Source organism: Lichenostomus cassidix, chromosome 3, assembly GCF_008360975.1.
Source record: "Lichenostomus cassidix isolate B80296 chromosome 3, HeHo_3.0, whole genome shotgun sequence".
Taxonomy (NCBI): domain Eukaryota; kingdom Metazoa; phylum Chordata; class Aves; order Passeriformes; family Meliphagidae; genus Lichenostomus; species Lichenostomus cassidix.
The window spans coordinates 98,839,234-98,860,070 of record NC_139483.1 but is presented as its reverse complement, the minus strand read 5'-3'; the positions used below and the strand labels follow the sequence as shown (position 1 = coordinate 98,860,070).

Below are 20,837 nucleotides of genomic sequence, written 5' to 3'. Positions count from 1 at the left end.
AGCAGATTCCTAGACAAAATTACATAAGTCCATGCAGGGGAAAAAAAAATACTTCAATTCTATCTTGGGACACTAGATTTTCCTAGCAAAGATGTTGCCAGTGAGCAAGATAACCATTCAAATCATTGTGCATTAGCAGTAATGTCTGGCTTTTCCCCCACTAAAACTAAGGCTGATGTTCAGGCACACAGTACCTGGGCTATGAATGACTGCAATTGTTAATGCATGCCCAGTGTGCAGGTAAAAATTATTCAGTATATAGAAGAGATGAGCTTTTAGCTTTTAATTTATAATTAACTCATATGGAAAGATGGCTCTGGAATCATGCTGACATTCTTTATATAAGTACTAAACTCAGAGTAGCTTAGGCAATGTAAATTAAGAGTTGATCTAGTTTTATTCCAGTGTAAACATCAAAAAGCAGTTTGACTGACTCTGTAATTACCTGATTAAACATCACACCATCCTGACAAAAAAATTTTTCTCCTAACATAAGTAGATATTTTTATACAGTACCTACAGCTGCCTCTGATAATCTGCTGAATTTTCTGTGGTTCACTTTTTTTTCCTTTTCTTTTTCTCTTCCTTTTTCTTTCAAGTCCAATTATCTAGTATTTCATTTCATCCTTCATTTGAAAGCACAGTAGTGCAGGGTTTTGTGGCATGTAAATACTGGCATTTGATCTGCCTCTAAGTGCTTAATTGATCTGAGAACATTCTTAAAAAGTATACGTAGATGTTATTTCGTTCCAGAGACTTCTAAAACATTCCCCCCTCTATCACCCCGACTTTATCTTGTTGCCAGTTTTGACTGTGCTGCTGCTTTTGCTTTGTCTCTATTCCTGGGATCTTCTGTTCCAGCTGTTTCAGTACCAGGTGCTTGAATATCTGAGTTGTAAACAACTTACTTTGAAAGGAGAAATAATGCTGTCCTTGTCCAACATAAATTTGTACAGGACAGACTTATTCATATGAAACCATCTTCCTTTTGGCAGAGTGTTCAGTTAGTCACATTTAGGCAGATGCTTCTGGCCATCAAGTCTGTCCCCCTGCGCTCCTTGCAGTTTGACAGCTTTAGCTTTGGGATTTTGCTTTCCATACCATCATAGTTCCCAAGTATTGTAACATTTGTTGACAGTTGCACATGCCAGCAAATACACTTCTGACATAATTTCTTATCTTTCTTCTTTGACCTCTATGTTATGAGGTGAAATGGTAACATCATCCTCAGGAGGACTGTAATGTCATCAGAAGTAGTATAAATTTTAAGTTAACAATGTGGCAGGGCAGTGACCAGTGAAAAACAAAACTGAGAGGATTATTTTTTCAAATGATCAAATGTGGGATTGCATTTTTCCAAGAACTGTTACAGCTGGAATTAGAGGCAGGGCAGGAAGCATTGGTCATGTCCCAAAATGCTCATCTGTTATGATAACATCTCTCATGCCATCAGTGTTCGCATTGCATAACCAAGCTTGATTTTGAACCAAGTACTTTTGGACTTGGTTTTGTGACAGATACACCCTTTCCTCCCCCTCACTGAAAAAAAGGGGACCTATAGCAAATAAACCATTAGACAAGTCATTTTCTCCTTCTAAGAATATAACAAGTCTTGAAGGTTCTCAAAAAAGCCTTTCTTTTTACTCGAGATCCACAACCAACCATCCAAACCCACGAAAATCTCAATGCTTCCTTTATATCCTAGCAGCTTTCCCTAGTCAAAACTCATTTCTGTGCTACAAAATACTTGGCTACTGAGAAACAGAGGCTTCTATTGATTCCTGTGATCCAAACTTCATCAAAACAGAAGAGTGTAGGAGTATTTAAATTAGGAACAAGTGAGGCTAAATACAACCCTGCTGGAGGTACACTTGTACCAGTTCAATCTCATCAGAAAGCAATTTAGCTCCAAATCTGTAAATAGCCACAGCTGAGCTCTCTAAATATAATCTTTAAAAGCTTATAAAAGCTTGAGCCCTGGTAAAGCAAAGCAATTGTGATGTATGAGATTAAGGATATAACAGTGAAATCATCAACGTGTTCTTTCTTCAGGCAAGACCACAATTCCTGCAAATGCTTGTTCAAACACAGACCTGTATTCTGTTCAGGCAAAATACATACTGGTGTCTAAGTGCACACACATACAAGAAATGAGAGATCATACACAACTCCATGGAAAAATCCTCCATCCTGTTATGGACAGAAATGCTTTCCAGCCCAAAAGCTAGCTTTTCATCAAGTCCAGTACATCTATGCATGACTAGCAAAGCTTCTGCCCAGAATACTGTTTTCAAAGCACAACAAACCAAAATCATCAGTATTATTTGTTCAGAACAAAATAGTACAAAACATGCTTTGAGAACTTCAAACAAAGCTGGTCTGTTTCCCAGGGTATAATCTTTTTTCACTGTACCTGCAATACTTGCAAACTAAAATGGCCATCTTAATCATAAAGAGGAAAAAGATATTTGGAAACCAACTCCTGTTGAGAAGTTTGTTGCTTTTCTCTCAGCCTCATGTCTGCAATTTCTAAACCAGACTGCCTACTGATATCAAATTATCCTTGCAAAAATTCTGAAAGTTATTGCTTGGGGGTTGTAAAACTGAACACGGTGATTTTTTCACTGTGTTGTTTCCACCTTCCCAGGCAAACTGTAGGTAGCAAAGATGTAAGAGCTGCACCTATGATAGTAAGATTATTAATAGATATTTTGTGTAAAGCTTTTTCTTCTGGTGGGCTAAGAATTAAGTGCTACTATAGCTCAGCTTGAAGTTCATTCTATAACTCCACCGAGAGAGTAAAGTATCTAAAATGTGCTTTACAACACAAGTAACAATATTTGGTGCTTCTCTCTGTGACAAAAATTCTTCACTTCTGTGCAGACCAGGGTATAGGGGGGGCTGTGCTGTGTGTGGCTCTTGGTGAATGCAGGGGCGTTCTGTCCCTGGCTTGGCATTACAAGAAGCAGGTTTGCTTGGCTTTGAAGTGAGATAATTCTGTATTCTCCCAGGTACCGTAATTAGTTCTGGTTGTCATATTAACTGGATGAAAATGGTTGTAATCTCCCCTGAAGAAAGAGGCAGATGGAGGATCATGACCAGCCTGTCAGGTGAGGCAGACTCTGGCTGTTGTCTCCCTCACCAGTGAACTGATGGGGGAGGCTTCTGCAGGTACTGCCCAAAAGTTCACATCTTCATCCCTTCATCCAAAGTAAAAAAAGGTTTACTACTTCTGCTGTGAGAAAAAAAGTGAGATATTGCAGCCCCTTCCTACTTTGTGTTTTCCTCTCTCACTAATACTTAATTTTCTTGAATATTTGAAGTGATAGAATATAACCAGGTTAGAGCATTAGAGCAATTTTTTTTTAACAGCTGTGTGTAGCATTTAAGAGGGCATTTACTTTTCCCAGTTCAGCCTCTGCAGCAGGTGTGGATCCTGTGCCTCCACCTGAAGGACTCCTGCTTTCCCTCCTCGGGGCTTTCTGTAACAGTGAGACATGAGGGAGCTCTGGCCCTAAGATCTTCCACACTGTCCTCTCATTCCTCCTTCTGTGCCAAACTTGAAGGCACCTTAATCTGGCAGCATGGATTTCAGATCTCTCTGATCTTTAACCTCAAGGCTCCGTATCGGGTGATTCAGGGGGAGAGATGAGATACTGGTTTGGGATAATCTGTCTTAGAAGTGTTTTCCTTTTAATTCCATTATTGAGGATTTTAGTGATTATAGTTTGAGCCAAGGACTGTGCTTGTTCTGAATTTTAAGTACAGTCATCCATTGAATGCTTGCGATAAATTTTTATCAGGCAAAATTTGAGCTAGATGGAACAATGACAATGTTTAAAAGCATATTTTGCTTAAGCAATTAATCTTTTCAGTCTTGCTTGCTGTGAAAGCTGAGTTAATCTTATTGTTGTCAGCTGTTTTGTTCTTAAAAAAATCTTTTTATAGATAAAGTTAATAATAAAAATTGTGTGAAAATCCTAGGAACAAGCTGAGGCACAGAGTTAAATCCTGCACATGCAATCACAAGACAACAAATCTTCTTTAATTATTTTCATCAAGCCTGGGCAATTAATCAGTAAATAAGTTTGTTTACTTCTTTCGCTTATCTAAGCAGTTCTTTCACCTGGTTTAGGCTGAGAACTTTTATAAAACTCTAACTGGAGCCTCTAAGTCAGTTGTGTTAAAGCAGGAACATTGTCATTTATTTCTGGTTTTTACCTGCTGTCATTCTTTAAATCTTCTGTAAGGACATGCATATCTATGTGATGTTATCTGAGAAATTAGCTTCATTTTTGTGATTTCTACGTCTGGAGTACTAATACAGTTAATAGATGTGATTAAGTTTGCAAAATCATGAAAATGATATTTTCTTTTATGTCAGTTTCATCTTCAAATTTCCATGAGTGGCAGAAGTGTCCTGGGTAATTCACTAAATCCTTCCCTTGAAATACTCTTAGCATCAAAATGAGTGTAGTCTCTTCAGAAATGTTATAACACTAAATTCCCTGAGCATAGTAGTGAATGTTACTTTAGAACTAAAATTAAACATAATTTCATCTCCATCAGTCTAAAAATAATTATTTGGAAAACTAAATTTAGATTTGCTGTGACAAAGGATATATTAACCAATGGAGGAACTATAGTCTGTGATTTGAAAGAAAGCATTTTTTTTCTCTGATTTCTGCCGTTGTGTTGAAAGCTGAGGAAAAATTAAATTTTTACTCTAATTAAAATTTCAGTATAAAAGAGTCTTGAAGTCTACAATGCACAAAAGCTTTTGCCAGCAAAACACACCTGTCCTAAAAGGGGTTTATTATGTCTATGTAATCTGGTCACAAAGTCTGATGTATGTGAATGGCTCTCAGGAGGCAAGGATCCATTAGAAGGAAATGTAATTCAATGTTGAACTGAGAAAGTTGAAACTACTTTAGTTAGCCCAGTATTAAGATACTATACATTAATGTATTATCAACACTGCCTGCTCTACATCAACTCTTTAGATCCTGCCCGTACAAAAATGGGTCAATTCTGTCTCCATGTATTCCTGTTCACTGTTTGAAAAAAGTTTACCAGCATTTGCATATACATGCAAGAATTATTTAAAACATTATGTTTCAGAGGTATTTTGAGAAAATAGGTGCACTGAAGAATTAACACACTATGCAAATAATTTATCTGTTTTCCATAACTAGGGCCGAAGTGTGTGCTAAAACAAGCACTTTGTGTAAGTCTATGGAAATCATTTACTTTGGTGAAATTAGTGAAATCCATTTCATTAGGTCCAGCATGCCCTGGGACAGAAAGCCTTTGTCCTAGTGGCCTGTATGCTTTCCATATTCTATTATGCAAATATGAGAACTCCTCAGCTGCTCTGCCTCATTCCTGCCACTCTCATTCCAGTTTACTGTTTAGTTTATCTACTTCAGACAAAACTACATACCATGCAGTGTCTCTCAAACCCAGCAGCTTCTGCCCACAAAAACAACATCAGCTTGTTTTACTATTACTCACACGTCAGTGACATTGTGTTGGTCGTATCATGTGCAAAGAGAATTCCCATCCCAGTGAGTTCAGAGTCTGAAAGTATCAGGCCTGATGCTCACTTCACACAAAGCAATATAATCCTATTTGAGCCAGTGAACTCTGTATTACACAAGCAAAGGGTTTGCTCATTGTTTCAAACAGGTGAAGATTTCTTTTTTTTTTAAAGTCAGACTAGGAATAGGCAAGCAGCATTTTGTACCAAGCTCTGTCATAGTACAAGAGACAAAGGACTGGACAGAGAAAAAGAAAATAATGCTATTTAATAGAATAAAAAACAAAGTCATACCCACAGGTAGTTCAGAGTCGTGTCAAGGTACATGTCTGCTTCTGATGTGAACGCTTCAGACACTGTTTTCCCCATTCCCATACCCACACTGCAATTTGGGCACAAATGAAAAAGCCTCCCTGTGCAGTCATCCCGGTGATATCAGGATGTCCCTCCCCTGCAGTCCTAGGTCACAGCCCAGTTCATTCACCCTACATGTTTTTCATGTTGCTTGCGTGGGGTTGGAATCGTGCTTATTGCTTATCTACCTTGTCTAGGTCAGATGCTGTTTGTTCTGTGTAATTCTGTGTCCTGTGGCAGATTCAGCCTGATACGGTTTTCTCACTTTCTGTTTCATACTGCTAACTTCTCTCTGCAGACATTGGCACAGCTTAGTGCAAACACATTTTTTATCTGCAATGTCTTTGAGATTTTTTTATCATTAGTGGTTTGCTAATTTCCCACAATCTTCTTTCTGCAGAGAAGATTTTAAATATAGCACATCCACATCACATGAAGAAGAGCAGGAGGAAGAATTTTTTATTTCTGTACTAGCTTATGAGAAATTTAGCACAAAAACCATAGTACTGATACATTAAAAAAATTCAAAATTTTGCCCAAATAAAATATAAACTGATCCTTCTTTCAGTATAATCTTACTGCGAAGAATGCATTATCCTCCGTTCTTTCAAAGCTACAGCACAAGTTCACGTGGCACACTTTGATTACCCAGCAGATGTTCTTGTAAAGTCCAGAATCTCACCCAAATGCAGATCTGAATTTTCCCAAAGTTTGGAATGAAAAGACCACATCTGTAGTACTGCTTTACATGCGTTTAATTTTCAGATTTTATGCTGTCCTTCGCTAATTGGAGTTCCTTCCCTGTTTATTTTGCTGGCATTTTGAATTCCCAGGTACCCTTCTGTCTGCAAAGCACAGCTACTGAACTGGATGTCCAAACCCAACCCCTGCCAACAGCAGCCAGCTTCATCCTCATTTCAGACTGCCTGTTTGGCTTATCTAGCTGTCCAGTTTACACGACACTGTTAATATCAAGCTCATCATGAAGGTTAGATCCTCAGTTTGTAAAGCTGGCATACCTTCCTACATCTGCCAGACCCAGCTGAGAGGCTGCCAGGCTCTGCCAAGCAGCTCTCATACTGAGGAGCTACAAGCAAGGCTCCACAGGCTCCTGGATTGGGAGGGTTCCTCTGGAAACCATAGAGAATATCCTACACTGCGCTGCGTAGGTTGTCTGGAACCCCCAGAGTGGGATTTACATGAGATAGCTGTGTAGCTATGCTAACACTACACTCCACCCAGGCTAATACATCTCCTGTGAAGCCTACGCAGAGCTGTGCAGTGGCTCCGACAGCTCAGCTGAGCGGATGTGATTGCACAGCTCTGCTCAGCGCTGGGTAGAAATGCTGTGGACTTACCTGTGATGTTAAACATGTCAGCCTCTAAATACTCTGCCCCACCATCACTGTAAGAGTAAGTCACTCTGAGGAAGAGTCCAGAGTCACTTAGAAAAGCATCAGGCTGTTCCCTGGATCTGCCTCTTTGCCTCCTCCACCAATCTATTCAGCAGTGTCAGTTCTGTAACTGGTGTGGGAAGTGCTGTTCTCCCCCTCTCATTCTTTCTCCTGAGTGGTTCTTCTGTTAATCCATGGCTGTGTCCCAAGACCACCACCTCACAGACGTGCTCTCTGCCTTCCAGGAGGGCAGCAACAGGGATGTCTGAGCATGTTTTCCCTGGCTTAGGAGATGTGTTGCATCTCACATTTGCCACAGGTTTGCTCAGTCTGCAATTATTGCCCAGGTCGAGTGCCAAATTTCCAAATTTTTATGTTGTTTCCATCCTTATCCTGCAAGTACTGGCCACATGTGAGGACTACCAGTTTCACAGAGCCACCCAGCCTTTCACAGGAATAATAATACCACATTATAGTGGTGACATAAAGTAACACAGTGTCCGAAGGGTGACCCTTGGATCATGCTGCACTGGGTACCAGGAGGTGGGCAAGAATTAACCACTCCTCATCCAGCTTTACCAAAGACCACTGGGCTTCAAGCTGGGCCTGCCCCAAGGCACTGGAGTTAAAAAGCAAATGAACAATTAAATTCCTACATTTAGATTGCGTGTCCAGACATTTCGAATCCAACCAGGATCTTTCATCAACGGAATCTGAAAGAAATAAATCATAATGAGAAATAGTGCAGTTAATTAACTATACATAGAAGTTAATATATACAGGCCTTAACCATGTTCCCTGAAACCCAGCTGCTTCAATGAATACCTCTCTTGAGATTCCTTTCTAAGTTACATTGCCTTTGTGTCATCCTCACTTTTTATCTGGACTGAGAAATGTCCTCAATTCTCAGTTTCCACCACCTCACTTTTCAGGGGTTTTGCAGAATTTAGTCCCCTGCTATTAGGATCTGTATTGTCAGCTGGAGAGAACTTGGAAGCAGTTCTCACAGAAACCCCTGTGAGCTCTGAAGAACCATGGACCACAACAGTCTGTTTATTCTTCTGCAGGATGGGGATGCCGAAGATCTTTTCATATGGCATCATCCCTAGATGTGTTCATGGTACAGGAACCTCTAGTACCCAGTAGGACAGGAAAAGCAGTTCTGTTGGACAAGAAACACTTCAGCCCCTTTGAAGCAACTTGGTGCTCAGGGTGTGCATAGCAGAGGCATGAGTTTATTCCATGAGTGGTGGTGTGCAAACAGGCAGCATAGGAGCCACAGTAGAGGGACTGTACTTCCAGAAACTGAGCCCCACAGCTGAGGTGGCAATTCCTGTGACAACCTCTTTTTGAATGCAGAGGTAGGAGTGAATGGTGATTTCATTTTTAAAGAAGCCACAGTTGCAAGACACATTGACATTAATTAATACCCTCTAAGTAGGGTAAGCTTCCAGTGTTGCTGGAGGTGAAGGGATACACATAAATAAAAGGAAAAGTTATTGAAGAGAAATTCTGAACTGCATTTTATAATACTTCTTATTCCGCAGTGAAATTTCATACTGAAAGGACTAACTCTACAGGATCAATAAATATGACAATGATGATATGAACAAATAATTTGAAAGATTTTCCTTTCCTGCCTGGAAAAACTAGGTTTCAAATGTGGCAAATTTGCTGGTGATGTGTTCTCAAAACACCCATATTCCCTCATGTTCAAATCTCAACATTTTTCAAGCACAAATGCTCACCAGGAAAAAAGAAAAAACATTATGCTCTCTATCATTCTCAAGTTATATGACACCCAGAATACTCTGTGGAATTTTACTGAGCAAATGGAAAAGGCAAGAAATTATCCTTTTTATGAATTTTCTTCTATTTGAATAAAGACAATGAAAAAATTACAAATAGGGAGCAATCAGAAATAGAAAAACAAGCATTACAGAAATGAATTCACCTAGTTCTGGTAAGTCCAGTTCTTAAGGGTTCCATTCCTGTTAATTACACTGGTAATTACACTCACACACTCTGGTACATGTATAATTAGAATATCATTTTGTGTGGGGGATGTGACAAGTAAGTTTGAGGTGGCACCATCAGAGGAAGACAGAGAGGTCTGGCACACAGGCCTTGTCTGTTCACAATAATACCTTGCACCTGCCTTCTCTGTTCACAATAATACCTTGCACCTGAACATTCCACTAAGGATTGCACCACAGTAGTCAAACAGAATTTACTGAGTCTGTCAACAACCTTATGGACCAGGAGATATTATAAATGCCATTTATCAAATTACGAAACTGAGATACACCCTGATTAAATTATTTATTCTGCATTACAAAGGAATTCTAGCATCTGCGTTAGGAACAGACCTCTTTGCACATGGCCCATTGTTTTAACAAGTGATCTATCTTTTCTATGCTCAGAAGCAGAATACAAATACTGGCACTGTTACACCAATAATTAAATGAACAGAAACACTCTTGCAGGCTAAATTAATAATTGAAATACAGATGCATGTTGTATGCAAATGCTGAATTCAATATAATTACATTTTCCTGTTGCATGTGCCTGTTTGTGGTTAAGAGCTATCATAGAGTGGTTTGGGTTGGAAAGAACCTGAAAGGCCATCTAATTCCAACCCCCCTGCCATGGGCAGGCACACCTTTATTGAGCCCAATGTGCTCAAAGCCCCATCCAGCCTGGCCTTGAACACTTCCAGGGATGGAGCATCTGCAACTTCTCTGGGCAACCTGTTCCAGTGCCTCACCACACTTACAGTAAAGAATTTCTTCCTAGTATCTAATCTAAGCCTAACTTCTTTCAGTTTAGAGATGTTCCCCCTTGTCCTGCCACCACATGCCCTTGGAAAAAGTCCCTCTCTAGTTCTCTTGTTGCCTCTTTTGGTACTGGAAGGTGCCATAAGGTCTCCCCAGAGCCTTCTCCAAGGTGAAAAACCCCAGTTCTCTCAGCCTGTCTGCAGAGGAGAGGTGCTTCAGCCCTCTGATCATCTTTGTGGCTTCCTCTGCACTTGATCCAACAGTTCCACAACCTTCCTGTGCTGAGGACCCCAGAGCTGATGCAGTATTCCACATGAAGTCTCACCAGAGCAGAGCAGAGGGGCAGAATCACTTCCCTTGCCCTGCTGCCCACGCTGCTTTGGATGCACCCCAGGACACAGCTGGCTTTCAGGACTGCAAACACACATTATTTCCTTTTCTTTCTTTCTTAAAAACAATCAAAATTCCATGATCAAAAAAAAAATCTCAGAAATACTCTGATAGGAACTGCCACTGGAAAACAGTACATTTCATTAGCAGAAAAGTCAACAGTGTGTTGCAACAGAATTGGTAATTTTACAAAAGTGCTGCTGCCTGTGCATTCAGTTCCTCTGAAAAACAGTGATCAGAGACAGTCCTGTAAAACATTCTTTGTGTACTGGTGCAACAACCACGCGACTCTCCAGGATCCTTGCCAACATTTTGAAAGTACAGTTAATGTTGCAGTTCAGTATTTGATCTTCAGAGTTGTCTAATCTCTGTTCCTGCTCACGTTTGAAAAACAACTCTTAAGGAGCTTTCATTCAGATGTGCAATTAATGGAAAATTTTAGTATTTAATATACTAACTATATGTTGTCCATTCTTTAGAGTGATTATTGTAAAGCAACTGTCTGCTTTTCCTATTTAGTAGGCATGAAAAATGCAAACTGACATGAGCAAAATAATTTTAAAGCAGACACAATGCATTAAATCTTTCCTTCAGCTGTGCCAGCCTCAGCAGGAACCCTGCTGACCTTAGAGAACTAGCTAATGTGGGGAAAAGATGACCTTGCACTTAAGCTAGTGAAATAGGACACAAGTGCTATTCCTGTACAAGACAATCAGAGTCAAGGCACAGGCAGAGGCACTGGGACACACTGGCCTGTGCCCTGATGCTGGAAAAACAGCCCTTGGCACGGGTGCTGCCACAGGCAGCTGGCAGATCCCAGCTTGGGAATGAGCACAGAGCATTTCCAACAGGCCTGTCAAGGAGCCCAACTGGTTTCAATGCTGATGGAGCTTGATAGCAGGAGGTGAGTGGATCACACCACGTAGCATCAAAGCCAGAGAATGGGCACTGTCACTCTTTCATTTACTACCACCAGTGTCACCAAGAGATACAGATCTCCTCTGGAGCTACCTGAGCTTTTCATCTTCCAGGAGTGGGCATATCACAAGCATTAATACACAGTTCTCCTGATTTCTAAAATAAATAATATACTCCTAAACTGTCAGGGAAAATTAAATAATATTTATAAGAAAACTGTAATTTGCGGTGTAAAGCAAAATTTACCCTTTGACCCCTAAAGAGTGTATTTGTGACCCTGTATTGTCCAGTCTGGCAGCATTAAGCCAAACTGTACTTTTCCCAACTAAATATGATGCATTTATCATTTCTAACAGCTGATAGAAGGTGAAGTAAAACAGAAGACTCAGAGATAACAAATATGGCCTGATATCTGCAGAAGAACAGAGATGTCTATATTTCATACTCTCACTTAGAGAGAAATATGTATGTTATATAAAAATATTGCAAGGAAAAAATGAAAAGATAGTAACTGTAATCCATGCCTCCTTGAGAGAGATATGGAAATGCAGTGAGCATGAAATGAAACAGGAATTATTTAGGCATTAGAAAAACTTTATAACAGCAGGAGCACACAAGCTCTGGTATGGCTTGCCAGAAGAGGCTGAGATATTTCAGAGCAGGCTGAACACACATTTGACAGAAATGTTTTAATTATAATTGAATTTGCCTCCAGGCATAGAGATGGACCTGATGATCTCTGAGTTTCTTCAAGCCTTTTATTCTGTTAGTCTGGGATAAAGCAACACAGCAGAATGAGGGTCCATTTTCAGGAGTTCTTTCCTAACAATGAAATCTCACAGTGGAAAAAAATTCAGAAACTGGTGATGAAAACCCTGTTACATGAAATGTTTTGAATCTAAGAAAACAGTGCAGAAACAAGTTATAGGGAAGCATGGCAGAGTAGCTGAGGGATGGGCAGGGTGACCTAAGCAGCTCTTCTGTCTCAAACTTCTGACTCAGTCTCACGATATCACCTGACTGGTGTTTAGCTCATCACACTGATGCAACAGGTGTTGTAAACAAAGTGATTCATTTGTGAATTACACAAGTAATTTAAATCAGGTTCCTACAATAATCATGCCTCTAAATGTAGTTAAGTACACACTGAGTGCTTCATTTCTGCTAATACCAGATAGAGACATCGTGTTACTTCCCTTGAGGAGCATCTGCTGACCAGAGGTGTGTTGCATTTCCCCTGTAGTGTGGGTGCCTAGTGCAAAGCAGCTGATCTTTTCTTTCACAGAGATCCAAGGCCTACATTTTGTGAGGAGATGCTATCTCCACCACAGAGTAATTTTAAGCAACAAAGACGAAGGAGGGCCACCTTCTTTCAAGATGACAATCCAATTCAGGCATGTGACCATGTTGCCTATGTAACTGACCTAAAGTAGGAAAACCATTTCCTGGCTTCTCAAATAAGTCAGGTTTGACTGACAACTTTAATTTTCCTGGAGAAGTTGTAACTAGAGTCAGACAAAGCTTGGGACATCAGTAAACAACACAGAAAAAAACATAACTATCAAGAGTTCTGTCAGAAACTGTAGTAGTGAGTACCTAGTTAAATAGCTTGATGTTCTAACCCTCCAAACAAAAAAAAAACCATCTATATTTATCTTCTATAAAAAGGCTACAAAAATAAAGCCACTAGTCTGTAGGACGCCACATGGGGGCTGCAGCCCATGGAGATGACCACAGAACAGTTCAAGGATTTTGCAACATGGAAACCAGAGGCAACTTTTATCATATGAAGCAGAGGAAGCACAACAAGAAACCAGTTCTGCTTTATTAGCTCGCTCAAACCTGGCCCATGCTGGTGCTTCCAAGTCAAAGGAGCCATTATGCTCAAGCAGTCTGGTAGCTCCACGGTTCCAAGACATCACATGGAGACAGAGAAACAGGTCTAGGGTGGGAAGATCACAAGCAGCTTGGAGTTTCCTTGCTTGCCCAGCTCTCACAGCCTCTATTGCTCTGGAGACAGCATGGGAGCCAGGGCAGCTCTTGCAGCATGAGCTCTGTTCTCCCTGGCCCTTCACTGCTGAAAACACAGATACCTGCATTGTAATCACAGAATGGCTTGGGTTGGAAGGGACCTTAAAGACCATCTAGTTCTAACTCCCACCACCACGGGAAGGGATGCCACCTGCTATACCAGGTTGCTCCAATTCCCATCCAACCTGACCTTGTACACTTCCAAGGATAGAGCATCCACAACTTCTCTGGGCAACCTGTGCCAGTGCCTCACTCCCTAAAGTACAGAATTTTTTCCTAACATATAGTATAAATCTCTCTTCTTTTAGTTTAAAACTGTTCCCCCCTTATTTGATCACTACCTGCTCATGTAAAAAGTTGGTTTTTTTTATAGTCCTCTTCAAGTACTAGATGGCAAATCTAAGGTCTGAGAACCTCCTCTTCTCTAGGCTGAACAGCCCCAACTCTCTCAGCCTGCTTTCATATGAGAGGTGTTCCAGCATTTTTGTGTTCCTCCTCTGGACCTGCTCTAACAGGTCTGTGTCTTTCCTGAGCTGAGGACCCCAGAGCTGGATGCAGCACTGCAGGTGTTTCTCTCTAGTATTAGCAGCAATGAAGCATTCACTGTTTACTTGACTTTTGAAGAAGCTCAGGACACAATTGGCGTTCTGGGCTGCGAGTGCTCATTGCCAGCTCCTGTCCAGCTCTTCATCCACCAGACCCCCCAAGTCCTTCCCTGCAGGGCTGCTCTCAGTGAATTCATCTCCTAGTCTGTACTACCTCAGGTTCCTAAATTATTTTGAAATCTAGACTTAAAATGAATACTTTGTAATAATCCAGCCTATAATTTTAAAAAAACCCTAAAAATCTGTGGCTTTTCTGTCCTGGAGCTGTTGCAAACTGCAGCAGGGCTCAGGCATGACGGTTTGCTAACCACATTTGGAAGTGAGTTTGAGTAATGATAAAATTAAGGACTGAAGGTAAGGCACTATGAAGCTGCTCATTTAGCCAGAAACCTCACTTAGTACATCCTAGCACTGGGTTAACATAGGGTGCTCTGGTCTTTGAAATACCCTGAAAGAGCCTCATGCCTCTGGATTCTTCCTGCTGAGCTCCTCCCATTTCTTAACCTCACCCTAGTCACTCTCTGAGAGAATTATCAGCTGTTTATCTACCATCTTGCAGCATGTGCTGATAAAGGCTGTTTTGTCACTTCCCACAGACCATTCAGCCAGGGCGGAGCGTGTTTGGCTGCCATCACCATTGGCAGAGGTGGTGGCCCCACCACCCCACCTGCACTTGCTTTTGTCGGGTGTTTTAATGGATGCAGTTAACAATGCACCCGGGAATGTTTCTCTTAGGAACCACCCCAGGCTACCAAAAGGTGTTTCATGAGGTGATGTATGCACATCACCCGATGTTAACCCCACCCTCCCTCACAGCATCAGCCTTTCCAGACCCACAGGCCTCCCTGGCCATTTCGCCATCAGCCCTGGCCATGGGAGCTGCAACCCACAGCTTTCCCCAGAGCACGGAAAAGGGCAATACATTTCCTTCACCAGAGAAGGATGAAAATGGCTGCTCCTCCTTAGAGCCAGGGCCAGAAAGCTGGTGGGCAGTGGAGCTGCACGACCACAGTATTGACACTGCTTAGCCTTGGTGAGGCTTTGGGTCATCCAGACCCTCCTTGCTGAGTACAAGGCAGGGGAGTTCAGACCAAGATCTGGTAGAATGTAGGATCTGAAACCATGAAATAAATTTGTAAATTTGCGGTTTTCATGATAGAGAGCAAACAAAACTGATCTGCCCCACTGGTGTGCAGTCTGGGACACAAGGTATGTGCTCAGTCATGTAAACAGAGGACCCACGGAAGGAGAAAAAGGCAGGAACTGTTAAGAAATGCTTGACTTCTTTCAGAGGGATTCTGGTCAAACAGGTATGGCAACAGAGCTGAACCAGCAGCAGGCTTGTTTAAAGACTTGGGAAACTGGGTTTATGCCACACATTGAGTCCCCAGGCTCCCCAGCAACACACAGAGCAAAGCTGCTACCACTGCTGTGCTGCGCCTGCTCTTCAAATAATACTGGGCACAGACTGTGTTTTTGCTTGCTAGCAGACTTTGCCATGGGTCACACTCAACTACCATGTACAAATACCTTACGGAAGCTTGTGGGTAGCCTTCAGAAATGGGCATTTCCCTGATCCCATTTGTTTTCTGTGCAAATTTAGGTATGAGTTTCAGCAGTGGGAATGGGGTTGGGAAGACAGCAGCACAAAACTGGGTGCTGTACACTGAAAAGCTGCATGAGCCTTTTTTATGTTATGAATTGAACCCATTGTCCATTTGCCTACTGCAGCTGCCTCTTGTAGAGGCATAAATGTGATGGCAAGTGGGAGGTAATGGCCACATCTGGAGCTGACCTCCAAAACTTAGCTGGGCTTTTTATTCTCTCTGTTTTTGGACTTTGTTTGCTTGTAGACTTTTACTCAGAGGTCTTCCCTATGGATAACGTAGCTATTTTAGGCTGCTATTGATGCTTCCCATCCTCCTGTCCATTGATTTGTGGTAAGCCTCCCATCAGAATGCAATTTATTCCAAGGATGTTAAATTTTGCCACAGAGGGAGGTTCTGTGTCAGTACTGATATGTAAGTACTTGCACATAAGTCACTGTCCAGAGTCAGCAAGGGCACTGTCCAGAGACAGTGATGGGCACAACAGGTTTTATCCTGTAGCTACATGACAGGCTTGATAGAGTCATAACAAGCCTCCACTGGAGTGTGAATTAAAATATGCGTGGGATTTGTTTCCACTTTGTCCACCTAGGAAAAAAAACCCACAGATTTGCTGTTCCTTTAAACCCCTTCAAGCACTGAAATCTTAAAGCCTCACATGCACAGTCCTAACAGCAGAAAAAAAAATGTATTATGTGTAGTTTTTATGGGTTTTTTAAAAGGGATTTGCTATGCACAGCTTTTTAGGGAGTAAGTTTAGGTCATTTTGTGGAACATAGGTATGTTTGTAATATGAAGAGACCTTGTGTCCCAAGATCAGATTTCTGGAGTGGAACAACAGAAGAGGAAGAACAATCCTACGTCAGGAAGTTTGGAAACTTCCATTGCAGCTGGCATTATTGCAAGCTGTCTGTGCTCTGCTGCACAACCCAGCTACCCCACACTCTGCTTCTGTTTTTTCAGTGTAAAATAAAGCAAACATTATCAACCTCAGACTCCTGTTACAAAAGTGAATTTCTCAATTTTCACAAAGTTTCTGACTTCCTTGGATCAGTACACAGGGCTCACATGTAGTAAAGACTGCGTGTATGCAAAAGTAAACACATGTTCATAAATAGACTTTGGAAGCAGCTCCCTGCTGGCACTTGTCCAGAAGGGCAGAAAATAAGGAGGAGGGGAATGTGCCTCTTCGTTGTAAGTGATTTGCTTTTCTCACTAATGCTACACATTGTTCAGGACAACTTCTAGGAAGAAGGCAGTCATAAAATCCAATCAATATGTGCTGCAACGTTACTGACTAGAAGAAAAACAGCATGTGCAGAACAAGAAGAATTCTTCGAATCAAATTCTTGGAAAGAAGCATCTTGGAATGCAATGGGCCAGGAACATATTTTTTCTGTGGTGCACATTTAGTATTTGTTCACACAGAAGGCTTTAAAAGTATTTATAAATATTTTTTAAATGTTAATAATCCCTTGGGCTTAACTGAGCTTTAATTAACACTAAAATAATTGCATTGGCTTTGAAAATCTTTCACTGTGTCACAATATCACACATGTGGAAGTTCTCTGCCTCTCCTTTTGCTTCCTTCAGTATTTTGCCTAAATGAGGCTCAGTGGCTTGGCAGTCATCAGTCTCTTTGTTAAATGTCATATACTTTTCCTCCAGGCAGGGCAGTGCTATGGGTGAAGCTTTACAGATCCCCAGCTGCTGTGAATTAAGTTTGTCATCAGGAGATGCTCCACACAGGGCTGGCTGACTCCAGCCTGACTAGAGCAACTCAAGGTGTTTATTTTACACTTCTTAAGATGCCACTGCAGCTAGACTGGTGGTGAAGCAGTACTGGATTGATAAAGCACAAACAGCTGCCCTCAGGAATGCTTTAGGACTGTGTTTTCTGCATTTATTGTTTAAGAACAATATGGAGAGACAGGTTACAAGAGCTGCACCACAAACCTCCCCCAGCATCCAGCAACACAGCCAAGGCCATCAGAGATCCACCTGTGTCAGTGGAGGATCCCAAGTGCTGGTTCTGTTACCTGCACTGGAATGGTTTTCCCAGAAGTTAAATCAAGGGAACATTCAAAGCTCCATTTTTGTGAATAATCTTTTATTTACTATTTTGAACTTTAAAGGTACTCCTGAACTCAGTGGATGAAGGATTGTTAACTGTTCTGTGAGAAATTAACACCTCCCGATGCTCCAGACTGGTGGGATTCATTTTTAAACTAGTTTCACAGATTAAGTACCAAAAAGAAAGATGGTGGCAAGAAGTAATCTGCTCACTGTAGCAGGCTCCTGCATATTTCCTTGTTTTCACTCCATTATGCAGTGCACATAATGATGTGAAGGGATTCCTGCACTGGGCAAGCACGTAGATCCAGCTGTTCTTACTTCAGTTGAGGTGCCAACACAGGACTTCACCTTTTCAGAGTCTTTTTCATCCAGGTCAGTCTTCATTATGTGGCATCAGTTGAGTAGAAAGATACCCTGCTGCTGGGCTGGATTGTTAGTGGTTGTGTTAGTGAGATAGCACTGGATTTGGAGTATCCATGGTATCCAATCCAAAGATATTTAATGTAAGAACCCCGCTATGTTCAGCCCAGATGTACCTGTCTGACTTTAAGGACAGAGAATAGTTCCCTTTAACTTCAAGGTCACCTTTTTAAGTGGGATCAGATCCTAGGGCTGCCCTTTTTACCTCAGATATTCATAACAAAGATGGTTACCTGGATTCCCTTTCTAATCAACAGGGAGTGTAGCACTGCTAGAGCATGATGCTTACAATGGCATGACACAGAGCCTTTAAATACAATCTTTTTTCTCTAAAGATACCTCTGGCCTGTCTTGGAAAAATAATTTTCGTAGATGCCTGCTCTTCTTTTTCCATTAAATTTTCTACCCTTCTTCCCCCACAGGATAGACCTGCTTTTGTAACTCACCTAAAGCGTACTGCTTTCATCAAAGTCAGCTTTTCTCCAGCAAAGCTCTCAGAGTCAATGGAAAAGTGAACACAAGTGCAAATACACACTGAAAATCAGTTTGGCAGTCAAAAGAGCTTCCTTTGTTGCAGTATTAAATTATCCCAGATTTTATAAAGAAAGTATTAAATGATTCTAGCATTTATAAAGAAAAAGCAGATGCACTAAGACTAGCATTCTATACTGCTGTTTGTTGGCCTTCAGCAGTGCTTTGAAGCTTTAACTGCGGCTCATTTTGTCACACGCTGTACAGGGACAAAATGAAAAGGTTGTCACAGGATGCCTCTTTTGTGAAATCTTCCTTCATTTAAGTGAGATTTTTCCAAATCTTAGCATTCAAAAGGCTGGGCAGTTACTCTCTGCTACTTGCCATCAACTTTATTAATATAATAAGGAACAAGTCATCATTAATGTAGGCAGTGTAGGATGAGCTGAAGAGTTTGTTGGATATGTATGGCTGGGTCAGGAGCATGTTTCACAGCTACCACGAGGCCAGCAATAGTCAGGAGGTATGTCTGCTCCAGCCTGGCTTCAGGAATGCTTGTCTGAGGATTTACAAAGCAGAAAACGTAAATAAGGCCACTGTTCAATAGCTGTAAACTGGCACCAGCCAGTTAAAGTGAGGAACTGCCTCTCCCATGTGTAAATGTTGTGCAGATTCCTAGTGAGCAGCATCTTATCAAACTTTAGGGGAACCCTAAGCAAGCTCACAGTTCCCTCTGTAGGCAGTGGGGAGACAGAGAAAATTCCAAGGACTGAGTTACTCCAACAGGATTGTTACCTTTAGACTGTAGAAAAAAATCCTTCAGTGGGTGTAAACAAACCCTCTCTTTCCCCTGGAATGAGGTAAAATACCTGCAGCATCCTATTTTGTTCTCCCCTGTGGGTGGAGATCAAATGAATCCACAGGGAAACAGGAAGTGGCAGCCCCAGGGAACCTGTGGGAATCCCTGGAATGGCTGAGATTGAGGTTTCTTCCCCAGATACCATGTGAGGAATAGCTAGAGGCTGATGCCTCTGGCTTTTGGCAGCCCTCCTCAGTTGAGGGCAAAGGCTCTTTCCAGCTCCTGCCAGAAGCTAAGGAAAAGCATTGCCTGGCTGGAAGCAGCCCAGCTCTTGCATACAACTCACATGGGTGCTGTGTGGAAGGGAAAACTTTTCCCCACCAGCCAGGGTCTCCATGCCCCTGGATCTGTCATCCCTCACCCTCCAACTCTGCTTCACTCTCACCATTAATACCCACCTGTTCCCAGCCTTTCAGCCAATCCTGGATCCATCCCCACAGGCTGTCCTTCTTATGTGTCCTTTTGTGCTTACAGGCTACAAGAAAAGTGCCCAGCCCATGCAAAAGCCAAGCATCTGGATCCTGCAGTAAGCATTGGGTTAGTTCTTAGTCCAGAACATTTTCATAATTCCGCATCCATCACAGAAACTTCTTTCTCCTACCCAGCTGCCCAGAGCTGCCAAGAGAGCTGAGGAAACTTGACCATTGCCCCTCCTGCTGCAATAACCTGCCACCCCTCAGGCACAGGCTGCCTGCAGGAAATTAGACACCTGCTTTGGTCTTCTGCTTGCAGTCATGAAGTGTTGGTATAGTATGTCTGCCAAACCACTATTAATAAACCAGCTTTTTGTCTGTCACAGAGTTATGTCAAGATAAAATGCCGTTCTTTCTACCCTCCATCTTCCTCTTGTTTCACAGGTCCTGGCAGATCTCTCTTTTCTATACTATTTCCTGATCTATTGAGATTTGTGCAGCACTTACCAGAGGAGGAAGAATATAAAATTAGTGAACTAGTCAAATAAATAACAGTAAGGAAACTACTTGTTCTTAGTTATACCATTAGGGCCTGACTATCCACAACCTGCTATCCTGGTGAGAAAAAAGAGAGAAAGTGTATTAATATTGAACAAAATATAAACTTTCTAGCATGGGTTATATCCGCATGTTGCTGCAAAAATGGTCTGTGCCCATCTTCATGAGCTCATCCTTTACAAGTCAAATAGAGCTGCTGAAGAGAAATGAGATGAAAAATAGAGCTAATATCTCCTTTCATTTAAACTGTTTTTACTTAGTGTTACTTTTCACGTATAAGGGGAAGAAAAGTATTATTGTGTTTGTACTCTGTCTATTGCCATTACCCTGCTCACACACAGCACAGCACAATCAATGTCGCAGTATATTGCAAAATGTGTTATTAACATAATCCCCTTTCAACAGATGGAGCAGCTGAGAAAGTT

The 20,837-nt window shown here is 41.6% G+C and overlaps 1 protein-coding gene and 1 long non-coding RNA gene across 6 annotated transcripts in view; one reads left to right on the top strand and one right to left on the bottom strand.

Annotated features, from left to right (window-relative positions):
- Window positions 1–20,837, bottom strand: part of LPIN1 (lipin 1) — an 80,187-nt gene that overhangs the window by 50,570 nt on the left and 8,780 nt on the right. For 2 of the 5 annotated variants that reach the window (XM_085056873.1, XM_085056868.1), the window contains exon 2: window positions 7,944–8,000. In XM_085056873.1, coding sequence (XP_084912999.1) covers window positions 7,944–8,000 — 57 coding nt within the window. Of the gene's footprint in view, window positions 1–5,833; window positions 5,982–7,251; window positions 7,891–7,943; window positions 8,001–20,837 lie in introns of those variants that run through there. The other 3 variants (XM_085056870.1, XM_085056869.1, XM_085056871.1) reach the window with 3 other exon arrangements.
- Window positions 12,472–20,672, top strand: LOC146440293 (uncharacterized). Its single transcript, XR_014851108.1, has 3 exons — window positions 12,472–12,593; window positions 19,580–19,967; window positions 20,047–20,672. It is a non-coding gene; the product is annotated as an uncharacterized LOC146440293 (long non-coding RNA).